The 13,349-nt window shown below is 41.7% G+C and overlaps 1 protein-coding gene across 6 annotated transcripts; it reads left to right on the forward strand.

Moving 5' to 3' along the window:
• Positions 1 to 2: 2 nt before the first annotated feature.
• Aplip1 (JNK-interacting protein Aplip1) lies at positions 3 to 12,568 on the forward strand. Of its 6 annotated transcripts, none has more exons than XM_076313960.1 (8): positions 3 to 214; positions 3,048 to 3,272; positions 6,225 to 6,466; positions 9,036 to 9,311; positions 10,357 to 10,539; positions 10,618 to 10,898; positions 11,315 to 11,493; positions 12,431 to 12,568. In XM_076313960.1, exons 1-8 carry the CDS (start codon positions 132 to 134, stop codon positions 12,501 to 12,503), a joined length of 1,542 nt encoding a protein of 513 aa, XP_076170075.1. In that variant the 5' UTR covers positions 3 to 131; the 3' UTR covers positions 12,504 to 12,568. The 6 variants fall into 6 exon arrangements, with proteins under 6 accessions (XP_076170075.1, XP_076170078.1, XP_076170077.1 ...); XM_076313963.1 differs by having other exon boundaries at positions 10,387 to 10,539; XM_076313962.1 differs by having other exon boundaries at positions 6,246 to 6,466.
• Positions 12,569 to 13,349: the final 781 nt, after the last annotated feature.

Here is a 13,349-nt window from a genome sequence, read left to right on the forward strand (position 1 = left end):
TCTCTGTAAACGACAGCGACATCGTTCTCCGTTGGGTTTCCTGGGGGTCGACGAGCAGCTATCCTCCAGGCTGTCACGGCCGCTTTCAGGACCGACCGACCCGACCCCGTGTTTTCCACCGATTGGCCGGAATGGCCGATACAGAGTTCGAGGAGTTTCGCCACTATTTCGAGAGGCTTCCCCAACACCTGAAGGCGCCTCTTTCCAATTACACGTGAGTAGACGCGCCTAGCCGTGTGTCGTTTCCCGTAACGGGAGACAGGATCGCTGGACGAAAACCGTGCGTGAAGTGTGTCCGGGGATTCGACGAGACGGGACGCGCGATTTGTCGAACAATGACGTGTGCGAGACGATCATCGATGACACGCGTCTACACGGTCCTCGTCGTGCGTTTCGGTGTAAGCGATACCGTTCGTACATTTAGGAATCGTCCTTCGAAATAGGATCGTCCCGAGACGAAACGAGCTACTCCCGACAGAGAGAGGGTTCGCGTTGCGGGAAACCGTGTCGGGTGGATGCTCGTTGATTAATGGTTACGCATTTGTTTCCTTTCGATCGGGAAATAGTCGAGAGAAATCAATTAATCGACGAGACTCTGTGCGTAGAAACGTGCCACGAGAGATTGTCCCTCGTTGGATCGTGTCTGACGCATTACGGATCCGCTTTACGTCATCGTGGAAACCGAGAGGAATACAGAAACAATTTTTGCCAATTTTACCCGAATGTCTCGGCGATCGTTTTCGTAACCGTTTCATAGGTCTTTCGTAGAATCGTTGATAGTCGATTGCGTGTACCTGTCACGCTGCATTGCGTCTTTATCGTTCGGCGTCGCTCCTACCCGGTGTGTGTATGTGTTGCACATTCGGGCAGGAGATTAAGGGGCCAGGCCGTAGCCGCGTTGAAAAGATACATCTTGGAGGCGCGGTCGATGTTCTCCGCGCGAGGAATTAATTCGTTGCGGTGAAATGCGGATTGCGAGGTACCTTTTCGCGTATTTCAACCGTACTTCATATCGATGAAACTTGCTCCATGTTGAAAAGATCAACGATCGTTGATTTTGTTCCCTTGTATTTGGACGAGATCGGTACCCAGGCGTTGACTCCACTCGACACAATTGCACAGTACTCTTCCAACGAATCAACGATCTTCGATTTTCAAATTCTACTCTTTGGATCATCCAGACGTTATCCAAAGTGTCTATTTCTTGCTGACGCGATTTATAGCCAGACATTGACTCTTCCCAGGACGATTGCATAATATGAACTTTCAACGAATCAGCGATCTCCGATCTTCGAATTTCACTCTCCCACCCAGTCCGAACATCCTCCAAAGTGTGCATTCTCCGTTAGCACGTTCAATTGCACAATATAATCGAATCTCTTCGTCGATCTCTTGTATCTCTGAATGTATTTCTACACCCAGCCTGAACATCCTCCAAAGTTCAGTGTCGTGTCATTCCCTGTTAGCACGTTCAGTTGCGTAATACAAACGAATCGGCGATCCTCTATCTCCGAATGTTATTTCTACACCTAATCTGAACATCCTCCAAAGTTCAGTGTCACGTCATTCTCTGTTAGCTGGTCCAGTTGCATAATACAAACGAATCGATGATCATCTATTTCTGAATTTTATTTCTCCACTTAGTCTGAACATCCTTCAAAGTTCAGTGTCACGTCATTCTCAGTTAGCACGTCCGGTTACATAATGTAAACGAATCAACGATCTCCTATCGAATTTCGTCTGTCTTCGAAGCAAGCAATTTCGGAGGCAGAACGAAGCACTCGATTTTATTTATTTCCCTCGGTAGCGCTCAACACTGAAAAGGAATAAAATGAAATCGATACGGTTCTCGTCGCGTTTGCGTAATTACTTCCATTCTACTTGTCAATCCCGATTTATTCGACTTTTCGAAGAAACGAGTCCGCTATTAATGGCCCAGCTAACGGCCGAGTTCAGTTTTTGTTTTTCGTTCGTTGATCGTCTAATTGGACGCCCTCGTTTCATCAATGGCAAACTCTGGACTCTATCCGTAAAAGAGTACCGCGAAGCCAGCGAAACGAATCTGAAAAGTTAGCGCCGAATGAAACCTCGGTAAAAGGACACGCGTAACGCGCGAACCTCGATTAAGACATCGTCGTTTACCTGTTGGTCGACTGTGCCTTCGAGTGTCTTCTGTCGTAACGAAGTGTTCTTCGAGGGTTGTAACGCGTCAGCCCGTCGAGCTTTGATCCTTATCGTTTAAATGGATAATACTTGAACAGAAGACGTACCGAGGCGCGTCGGATCCTCTTCAAAAATTTCAATCGAAACCATCCAACGTATACACGCGAGTGTAAACGTCGTTTATAATAAGCAACATCCGTCGCGCCGACTGAAAAAGAGTTTAATTATAATGTAAAGAGGGTAGACGGGAACGCCTAACGTTTACCTACGTGGGCGAAACATTTATTAATTCCGGTGGATCGTCGCGCGAACACGAAGTTTCCAGATGTCGAAGTTCATTCCTGAGCCTCGTTAAAATTCTCTACTCTCGTTCGGCCAGTTTCAACGCCACAGGCTCGTGTCCCGATCTTTACGCGTCTCGACGGATCTATATCCGCTCTTAACGCGCTCGCAGCAGCTCACCGTTCAATTGGAAAACCAGTGGTACGTTACCGACCACGTTACGTTTGCGGTAAATTTTCATCGCGCGCTTTTCAACAATCCGCCAATAAAACGTATCGAACGGACGGAAATATTCCGAGCGAGTCGCGCGTACGCGATATACCGGTTCACGGTTCGTATTTCATTCGTCCGTACGGCGTAAAGTAACAAATAAGTCGACGTCACGCGATGTTAAAGTAATTTGGAATTGGACACCGGCAAGCTTTGAAATCTTTTACAGATCACTAGAGTCCGGTGTGAATTTTGTAGAGTATTCCGGGTCGATGCACGATTTAGACATCCTCAGGTAAATCCGACGATCCTCTTCGAAGCATTCGTGCGAGTGCCGAAAGTTGATAGAGCGAATGTTGATTTTTTTTTTCTTTTTTTGTTGGGGTAAACAGGCTCGTTCACGATGTCACGATAGACGATTCGCCGACATCGTCGCAGGGTAGCGACGCGGATGTCGGTAGACCTTGCAACGAAGTCGCTGGCGACTCCGAGGACGAGGATGTGGTGGTGATTCATCGACACGATAACCAGAGCGGCCATACCTCCGGGGACGATAGCGAGGATCTCGATCACAACTGCTCCATTGTCGCCGATAGCGACTTTAGGTTGGTAACATCGTAAGTGTAGATCATTTCTTTCTCGTTCTTACCTGTAAATTACTCTTATCGTTAGATAGATTTTTATTCTGAAGTTGAATTACTCGAAAACACGAGATTAATCGGCAATGTGTACAGTGTCACCTAACTCGGCGACACGTCACTCGTAAATTATTCAATGAGAACACGTTTCAGAAGAAAGTTGTTAGGTACGGATGTACACTGTCGTTCGAAAGTTTCGGAACACGTATGTTTCGTACGGACGATTATGAACAAATTATTGCGACCGTTGAATCATTTAGGAGAACGTCTCGTTCATAGGGTAAGCGGAGTATACGATTGTACATTCGAATATTTTCGAAAATTTCCCAAAAGGTGGAACAATGTCAGTATTATGGCAATGGTTGACGACAATGATCGTCAGGGTTTTCAAAGTCTTACAAAGTGAATACGACGAACCAAGGAGTACGTATTTATCGAATTAAATGATCAATGTAATCATTACTCCTACCATGTAAGTAACATTAAACGTGGTGGCCTATAATTACACGACAGAAGTAGGTCAACGTTTATAATCTACGCCAAATATTACAGATCTTGTCAATAAGAGCAGGTGAGGCAAGACTTTTGAACAGCAGTGTACAATCCTTGTTTCTTTGCTTACTTTTATGAAAAGCAAATGAATCAAAATTTGTATTAACATGAATTTTCGAATATCGGTTGAAAAGTTCCTTTTTTCTATGGTTATTTCGTTTTTAGAAAATCTTCTATTAAAATACAGCGAGTCGATTTTAATAAATAATGTACGAATAACCTAAGTTGCCAAGTTAGATGACTTAATTGCACGTCCATACTTTTGGATTAAATTTAGGTCACAAAATGAGAATGAAAAGTTTTACGAACATACGTTGTCCAGGTTTTGTTCCTTCAAATTATAGCGTATTGAGGACGAATGCTTGGTGCACCATATACTACCATATCTGTACACTATGTATATATAATAGTACATGGTATATATATATATACATACATACTCGCCATTGCAGTATAACTATATTTGATCACTACTCCATTTTACCACTTCGTATAAAACTTGGCACAGAAGTAATGGATATCGTTCAGGTACGAAATGCCCAATACTTTATCGATAGTAAAAAATAAAATGTGATATTAGTAACTAATTACATTAGGTCAGATGCGCAACATACGCGTTATAATTCGTACAATAAAAGCAGGGCATTTCATCTTCGTGAATTTTATTCTCCTTTTGTGTTCTAAATTCATCCTTCGAAGCATCGACGTGCAGTTACGTATCACCTTACACTGTTCAAAATAATTGTTCTCCGTTTCTGGTTGGAGAAACGAATTAAAGATTTGAAAAAATGACAAACTTGCGCAATCACGGTAAATTTAAAAATATCGGTGCGCCCTATTCAATTCTCTAATTATTTTGAGCAGCGTATACGATTTACTTGTGTCTCTCGTTCGTACGTGTACGTGTTGTTGGACTCGGTCGAAGAGTAACAAATACTGTTAAACATTTGTAACTTTTACTATTTCAATTTTCTATGATCATTTGAACTATCGATTTTTGTGTTTTTTGCATGCAAGAAGGAACGAATTTTCTACCATTAATTCAGACATTTCCCACGAACCCATTTTTCATATAATTTTACAAGGTCATGATTATTTTCGTTTTCTAAAGAACGGTTATCGATGTTCTTTCAATTTTAGAAAAGCATCATGGTAAAGGCAAGTTTGCACGTATAATGGCGCGCAAGGGTTTCCGGACAGTTACTTTTGTTTTCCAGGGGACGAGTTAAGTTGAATTTCGATTGTGATGGGTCGTTGATTGTTCGAATTAATTTGGAGAAAAATTTTCCGCAATAATTTCTACGATTTTTCGAATAATCGATTTAGAATCATTCTTGGATGTAACCAAGTTCCGTATTTTTTTTTTAAACGAATATTAAAACAATATCCAAATCTTTCTAAACTTTTACTTAATGCAATACAACTGTGAATCTTGAACCGTAAGCATAATGTATCACAGAGATTATTGAAATTTTTACGTGTGCTGGGCACAGTCTTCGAAATGCAAAACGGTGTTAGTGCAGAGCCAGCGTCGCTATAAACATACATGGTTTTGTCTAACGTGAAAGAGTACAGGGTAATCCTTTTCATTTTTAATGTAAGGGGTCTTTCCCCCTTTTCCTGGTAGGGCTGGGAAATAATCGTTCGGAAACATTTGCACGCCATTTTAAATTATTTAGGGTAGTAATTCGTACAGTGTGTTCCAGTATCGTGCGTGTACCTTCCTGCATCTCCAGAGAGAAGAAAATCCCCTTTCCTAAAGAGATTGAGAACGGATTACGTAACAATCGACGGTAGACGCTATGAGTGCACCGAGTTAGAGACAAAGTAGGTCCCAGTTTCCAATTGTAATCAAGGCTCTGCTTATTTGTCTGACAATATTTCGTTTTTTGGTCTCTCCTCTTTTTCTCAAGTCGGTTGAAAAATGGAAATATTCAACGTTTTATACCGATGGTTCGTTCTTTGGATGAGTATGTTTTCTATAACATATTCAAATTTCGAGTCGATCGACCGAACAACTAACTAGATCATTTCCAGAAAAACAGTTTTGAAGTTTTAAAATACACTGTCGGAGCATGTAGAGAGTTCCATTGAAAGTGCTACAACTTTGCAAATTTTTCAAATTTCGTTACAAGTTTCTCCGGTTACCGCTTTTGTGACTCGAAACTTCAAGAAAACGTAAAAAAGATATCGATTTCTTTTTACCTCCAAACTGGCCAAATCTCTCGATCTCTCGATGGTGTGGGCAAAATCGTGATCCGTTCTCAATGCGTCGAAATCGCGTGTGGCACTCACGGGAATCCCCAATGAATCTATTCTTCGAACGGCATGGTGAAAGGTAGCTTAGCTCACTACACGACTACCCTTGGGTGACATTAGCTTGTTCGGTGGACTGAGCAGCAGGGGTCGATCGGCAGGCGTCGGTGGACCTGGTCCCGGTGGAGGTATCACTTCCGGATCCGGTAACGACGGCAGAGACAGCGTCGTCAGCGATGTGGGCGACTCCTGTTCGAGCTTGAACTCCTGGCCAACGCCAGAACACGTGCCATCGAATCGTCCAGGAAGCGGCAACACCGAGCGCAGACGACGAAGATTACCGGAGATCCCTAAAACGAAAAAATGTAAGAAAATCGAGTTGCGAACGGGTCGGTGTTGGCGGTGTCGGCTAATTCAATTTTATACCTCTTCTAAATTATCACGGTTACTTTAAACGAACGAGCGTTTAATGCACGTTTAATACAGAGTGCTTCCTGTACAATATTAACCTTTGACGCGATGCAAGTGTTATGTACACCGGCTTCAGTGTGTCATTTGCGGAAGCATTTTTCGAGAATACATACTGTAACGATATAAACTCGATGCCAATGTAAATAGTCGTGTATTCGTTCGGTGTACGGATTGCATTGCGCACGCAAGTATGGATTGTTACCATTCAGAAGCAGTATTTGTACACGCATATATATTTTCTTCTCTTCTCTTCGCAGCTAATTGAAATGCCAACGAGATTGTCTTCACAGCAAAGAAGAAAGTTCGCTACGTGGATAAGTTCTGTTAATGTAGCCTGTTCGTGGTCGACCAACTGTTCCCTTTGTAATCATCGACCGAGTTTTGACGAGCATGTAAACGCGATGAACGATCAATCTCGAGGAAGGGTCACGGTCGAAACGTTCTGCATGCTGCTTGCGGATCTTTCTTCGTCTGCGAGAAACGCTTCTTCTTTGTTCCAAGGACCGTCTCGTTGCCATTTCGGTCAACCGCAGACAAAAGTGTATGCATGTACGCATCAGCTGACCGTACACTGGCTTTTGTTTTTGTGAGAGAAACGGATACCGTATGGAAAGAACGTTAGCGCAGTATGAAAGGAATTTTATCGTTTCGTGTACTGTGCACGACTCGCGAGAAGTCCCACGAGACGACACTGGCGCTCGTCTCGTCTCACGCGGTCTCGATACACTACGTCTATAACAGGGAGCTGGAAAGATGACTCCTGGATTAAGGGCAATGCAGCATCACGTGCAAGGAGAATGTGGAGAGCCTCGAGTAATTTTTACTTGGTCGAAGGTCCTCGAAGGCCGATTGAAACATCTCACCCAATACAATTCTCAATTTCTTCCATAGGTCAACTTGTCCACTCTGCGCAGTACTTTCTTCGTTGTTCGATCCAATCAGTACAAACCGCTTTGGTCAATAATGACTTTTTATCAGTCGTGCACAGTATCATTACTGTTACTTCTGCTACGATTTCGTTTATCGAATCTGAAAAGAAAGTTATCGTTAATTGAGGGGATAGAAAAAAATGACGCGAAAATCAACGCGAGAGTTTCTCAGTTTATGATTGACCACGCGATTATAGTTCTTCGATTCTAACGAAGAATAGTAAAGACGGAAAAGACGACGTCCTCGCGGAAAGAATGACAGTGTACGGTTAGCTGTTGCCAATGTAGGATTAGTTATTCTTCGCGCGAGTGTGTACATCTTTTCGAAGCACCCTGTACATCGGATTGCACTCGTACGAGGTACAGACGATCTCTTACCGCGAGTCTCGGTAAACAAAGTATCGCCTTAGGATAACGTGACCTTAAAGCCCGCGGTGCAGTCTCCGTTACAGAATCGACCATATTCGTACGCATTTCTCATCACCTGTCTCGATTCTAACGATCTTAACGATATCGCGAATCCAACCGCAGAAACGACAACCGCAACGAAAGAATATCCATAATGACATCTACTTACGTCACGCCGCTTGTTCGGGATCCGTGGACCCCGACGTGACTTGTTCCCTGTTACGATGCCTACGATCAGTTGTCAATTGTAATTCGTAGATCGGGTGTCTAAATTCCAATTCTTCAAGTATTTCGTCGTTTCGCGAGAAGGTAACATCCGCGTGCGTGAAGGATTACACGACGCTTCGACGAGCTGAAAATTAAGCCAGCTTTTAGAAATCGTTTCTCGAAGGCAGGTATACAATTTCGTTAAACGTTTATACATTACTTAAACGTAGATACATCGAACCACGATCCCGTTGAATTTGAACGTGAAATTTTAATTTACGTAAAAGTTACGTACAATCACGTGGAATCGCTCCGTCTGGGTTAGTGTGAAAGGTATCGCCGAATCATCTGAAATAAAAAACAAGGATGTTTTATAATCCGTATTAGTGTACTGGGATATGTTTTTGGTGAACAGGTGAACATTACAAATTTTACGTAACTCTTTAAACGTATATTTTTATACAAAATTTCTTTTAATAGAAGATTTAATAGATAACGTAATTTGATACACATAACGTCCGTTCGATCCCGACACGATAGAATGTCTCACGAGCAACCGATGGTGTCGAAAAAATGTTCTTAGGAATGTTGTTCGATATGGAGAGGCTGGAAAAATTATTTACACCGTATAATGTTCACCTTCGTGTCAAATCGTGTTTTTAGAGAACATATTTTTAACATCTTTGGTTCTTCGTGAGATGCTCCATCGTGTCGAGATCAAACAGACCTCTTGTACGTACGTTTAGGTAATGTATGGACATTTGTCGGAATCACGTACCCGTTTTCGAAAACAATTTCCGAATGTCCTTAGTTTTCGGTTCGTCGAAGTGTCGTAAACCTTCAATTGCTGCGTCACACATCGAGGACCTGAATTACGCGCAGTGAATACATTTTGATAAAATGTTCGTTCTTTTTATAGGTCTGCCTATCGGTCAGATGTCTATGCAGTCTTCGTCGTCTCTGGCGGACGAACTGAACGCAGTCAACGGTTCGACATCCACCAGACCGCATTTGGTGTTGCGAAAATGCCACTCGAGGCTGCGCCACGAGGACAGTTCGCCAGACAGCGAGCGTATGGCCACCGACAGTGGCCACTCTACCGCGCACTCGCCAGAAAACGGACCGAAAAGTGTGTCTCCGATACCGTGCAATACCCTGCAAAACACGGACTCCGTTTCACCGAGCAGTACACCAGGTGATTGTTTTCGTATTTTCGTCGAGCAGCTTTGGAAACGCATTGCTTTCACGAAAGTAAACGTAAAATTGAAATCTTCGAAGACATTTTCCACGTTACAGCACTTGAAATAATTTGTACTGTGCACGTGTGTTGCGTTAATACTCACGAAGAAAGTAATGCGTTTACATCCGTACGAGAGTGTTAGCTGATCTTTAATTTCGGATCTTTGCGGAGCGTAGATACCTTCAACTGATATTTATCAAAGACAGTGGATCTTTTGCTCCTCAGAATTCGATGTCGATTGTAAACACAATTCGTTGCTCGTCGGAGCGAGTAAGCAGCAACAAGTAGCAGTAAATTTATTTGCATGTGTACAGTATAGTTGGAAGACTCTTCGAGTCAAAAATTTATTGTATATTGTCATCCTGTATATCCTCACTAAGATTTGATAAATGATCAGAACTCCAGTAATTTTGTCCTACACAAATGAACACATATGTACATTAGATTGTTTAGTATAAAATAATAGTAATTCTACATTGTTGCGGAGAATCTTGAAAATTTCTTACAAAATCATAATACCGTGCTTGATCAGTTTCTTATTAGCCAAAGTGTGCTTTATTAGCTTCTATAAATAAAAAACCGACCGAATAATAAGCCTCATAAACCCTGATTCGAAGTCCAATTCCTGGATTTCGTAAACATTATGAACGTACTCTGTACACTATCCAGATTAATCATTTTTGTTGTAACCGTTAAGTTGTACACAGGAATCGACGAGATTCTCTGCAGTGACATTACGTTAAGATCGCTCTCTTCATATTTTAACGCATTGCTGACGGGATTGACGTTTATCAGAAACGAGGTACCGAATTTAAAAAAAAAAAAAAACAGTTGCGTCAACGAAAATTTGAACACCCGGTACGAAGATATTCGTACGTTTATTATTCCCAATAGCGTCGTGAAACTGGGACCGTATCGTCGATAATGCGTTAAGTGTATCGAGAGTCCCGAAACCGCAGCGTCGAACGTTCGAATAACTTGTTAATTTTTCATTGATCAGACCAATTAACGATCTCGTGTTACTTCGAAGGAAGCGGTGGTGTGCCGTTCACTCAATTGGAGCTACTCGAGGCGACGCATCGAGGATTGCACAAATTCGTGCCTCGACACCACGACGAGATCGATCTCGAAATCGGTGATCCTATTTACGTACAGAAAGAGGCTGATGATTTGTGGTGCGAAGGTTCGTGGTGTCCTCGCGTTAGATTATTCCGACCCGGTTATAATTGTCTCTTAATTTCTCTGCGTTTGGTGTCCGAAGGCGTGAACCTGAGAACCGGTCGTCAAGGTATCTTCCCTTCGGCTTACGCGGTCGACATGGACTACAGTGATTTCGATCCCTCGGCGCCGAAGGTGAAGAGAGAGCGATACCTTCTCGGTTACTTGGGATCTGTCGAGACCTTGGCGCACAAAGGTACCAGTGTCGTTTGCCAAGCTGTTCGAAGAATCGTCGGGAACTCCCAAGAGTCGCCAGTCTCCCAGAGCTGTATCCTGGAGGTGTCCGATCAGGGTCTTCGAATGGTCGACAGGAGTAAACCACGGGTAAAATTATGGTTTTTTTCATTATCCGGAACGTGGATTTGCAGCTCGAGTTCTCTGAAACGAATTCAAGCGAAATGTAATCGAGCCGGGGATAATCATGATCGCCGATCGATAATCACGAATAACGAACGTTTGTACAATCTGGGATGATGTTACATTCAGCTGGTACGAATTGCTGGTGATCATCGCAAACTATTGTACAAACGTGATTTATGATTATTGATCGAGCTCGGTAAAGTTGATTATTCTTACGATTAACAAGGTAACCGGTTACTATTGTAATAAAAAGATAATCGATTACCGATCTACTCCGACGTGGAACTATATTGTTCGTTGTATACGTTGTTACCAGTTTTCTAGAGAAGGACAATGTGTTGTGGCTCTTGTTGATGGTGTTGTACAATGTGTTCTTGCAGAAAAGTCAGGGACCTTGCCACGATTATTTCTACTCGCTTAAGAACGTCTCCTTTTGCGCGTTTCATCCCCGCGATCATCGTTACCTCGGCTTCATCACGAAGCACCCTACCTTGCAAAGGTTCGCTTGCCACGTGTTCATTGGTCAAGAATCCACAAGGCCCGTTGCCGAAGCCGTCGGGTACGCATAATTAATTGTACTGTTCCAAGATTTCATCCTGATTTGGATCAGATCCTCGTGTTGGGTTAATCGTAGGAGGACCTCAACGATGCTTAAAAATAATAGAGAAATAATGGTTCTTTTGTGTTTACAATAGATAGAAGCATACGAAGAGATAACTGAACAGAGCCTATTGCACGCGATAATTCCTTTGTATAGGTATAAAATTAATAATGATCCATCGAAGTCAATAATTTGGAAACTGGCGACGTGGATACTGAATAAAAGACTCGGGAAAAATTATAAATATTCTAGGAACGCGTGTCCTCCTGGGGTTAAACGTCAACTGGTTAATTTTTCAAAAATACAAAGTCGACGTTCTCACACCGATTTCATCTAGTTTTTTTCTTCTATGAAAACGTGATCGACCTCGACTTAACACTCGAGGACTAATATAATTTTTTGTTTTCCCTCACTGTCCAGATATAGTATATCTTTTTCGTCCTTCTGGGTTAATCAAGACTGACTGATTTTATAATGTACTCTTGTAGTCCATGTAAGAGACAAGGTAGTTCATTGGAAACAAATTACCTTAATATTCCTCGATTTGTTTAAGTTGAAAAAGAAATTAATTACGGATCGTTCTATGTTTCTCGTAATATCCATTTTTTGATGCCTAAAAAGGTAATTGATTTTTTAAATGAAATTATTTTTGTCAAGCGTAAATACTAAAAATACCAATAACTCGATACTTTCGAGGTACTTGTTTAGAAATATAGTCTATTTTGTGTATATACAGTTTTTTTTTATAATACGACTTCAAATATTACCACGGGCTGTTTCTAGTGGACCATCCGGTATAAACTAGCGTTCGCTCGAAACATCATAATATTACGAATATCCATTGCCTTCGACGTGAATAACGACTAGATTGTAAAATGTATTATTCTTTTCGTAGGCGTGCTTTCCATCGGTTCTACACGAAGTTCATCGAGACTGCTTTCCCAATAGAGGATATCTATATCGAATAGATTATACTGCTGGCCTGTCGTATAGCAGCTACGAAGGAAATGATAAAACTCACATTCCTTTGCCCCCTGTATATACTGCCCTTAGCTGTAGATATAAAATGACAAACGCGAATCAAACACCCAATTCTATACATATATGTACGTATGTATGTATCTTGATGTATATCTATATAAATATATATTTATATACATATACAGATATATATGCATATATATGTGTATTTATATAATATATATGTATATCTTATATAGATTTAAGGTATATCATAGATATAAGATATATGTATATACATATACATTATATGTATGTATCCAGCAACTTCGGAAAGCGGGACCGATTCAGCGACATTTTTTGTTTCGATGGTTATTATTTATGTCTAGATCGATCGGTTTGCGTTGATCAGTACATCTCCCATTTCCCATCTCCCTTCTCCTTCATCTCATATTAAGCACGATCCATCGTAAATAATCCTGCATACAACTGCATTATCTGGAATGATTTCACTTTTTGTTACGATGAGACGCGAATTAAACACCGGGTGAAAAAGATCTTTAATATTCGAATAACGTACACTAATTACTATCGATAAGAACTAATCGTTAACCTTTCGATCCTTCGACCAAGATATCCGTATAGCGACACGTAGTAAAACAAACGACAATAGTGTGGATCGTTCCGATGTTAAAACGCGAAGGTTTCGTTTGCTTTGTCGTGTCAAAGATTTAATTCTTTCTTCTTTCACATTTATCGGTGGCAACGAAAAGAAAACAAACAAACAAACAAACAAAGAAACGATCGTTTCGAAACGATCTCGAGACGCGCGCCAAAAAATATTTTATTGTACT

This window comes from Ptiloglossa arizonensis, chromosome 6, assembly GCF_051014685.1.
Source record: "Ptiloglossa arizonensis isolate GNS036 chromosome 6, iyPtiAriz1_principal, whole genome shotgun sequence".
Classification (NCBI taxonomy): Eukaryota; Metazoa; Arthropoda; class Insecta; order Hymenoptera; family Colletidae; genus Ptiloglossa; species Ptiloglossa arizonensis.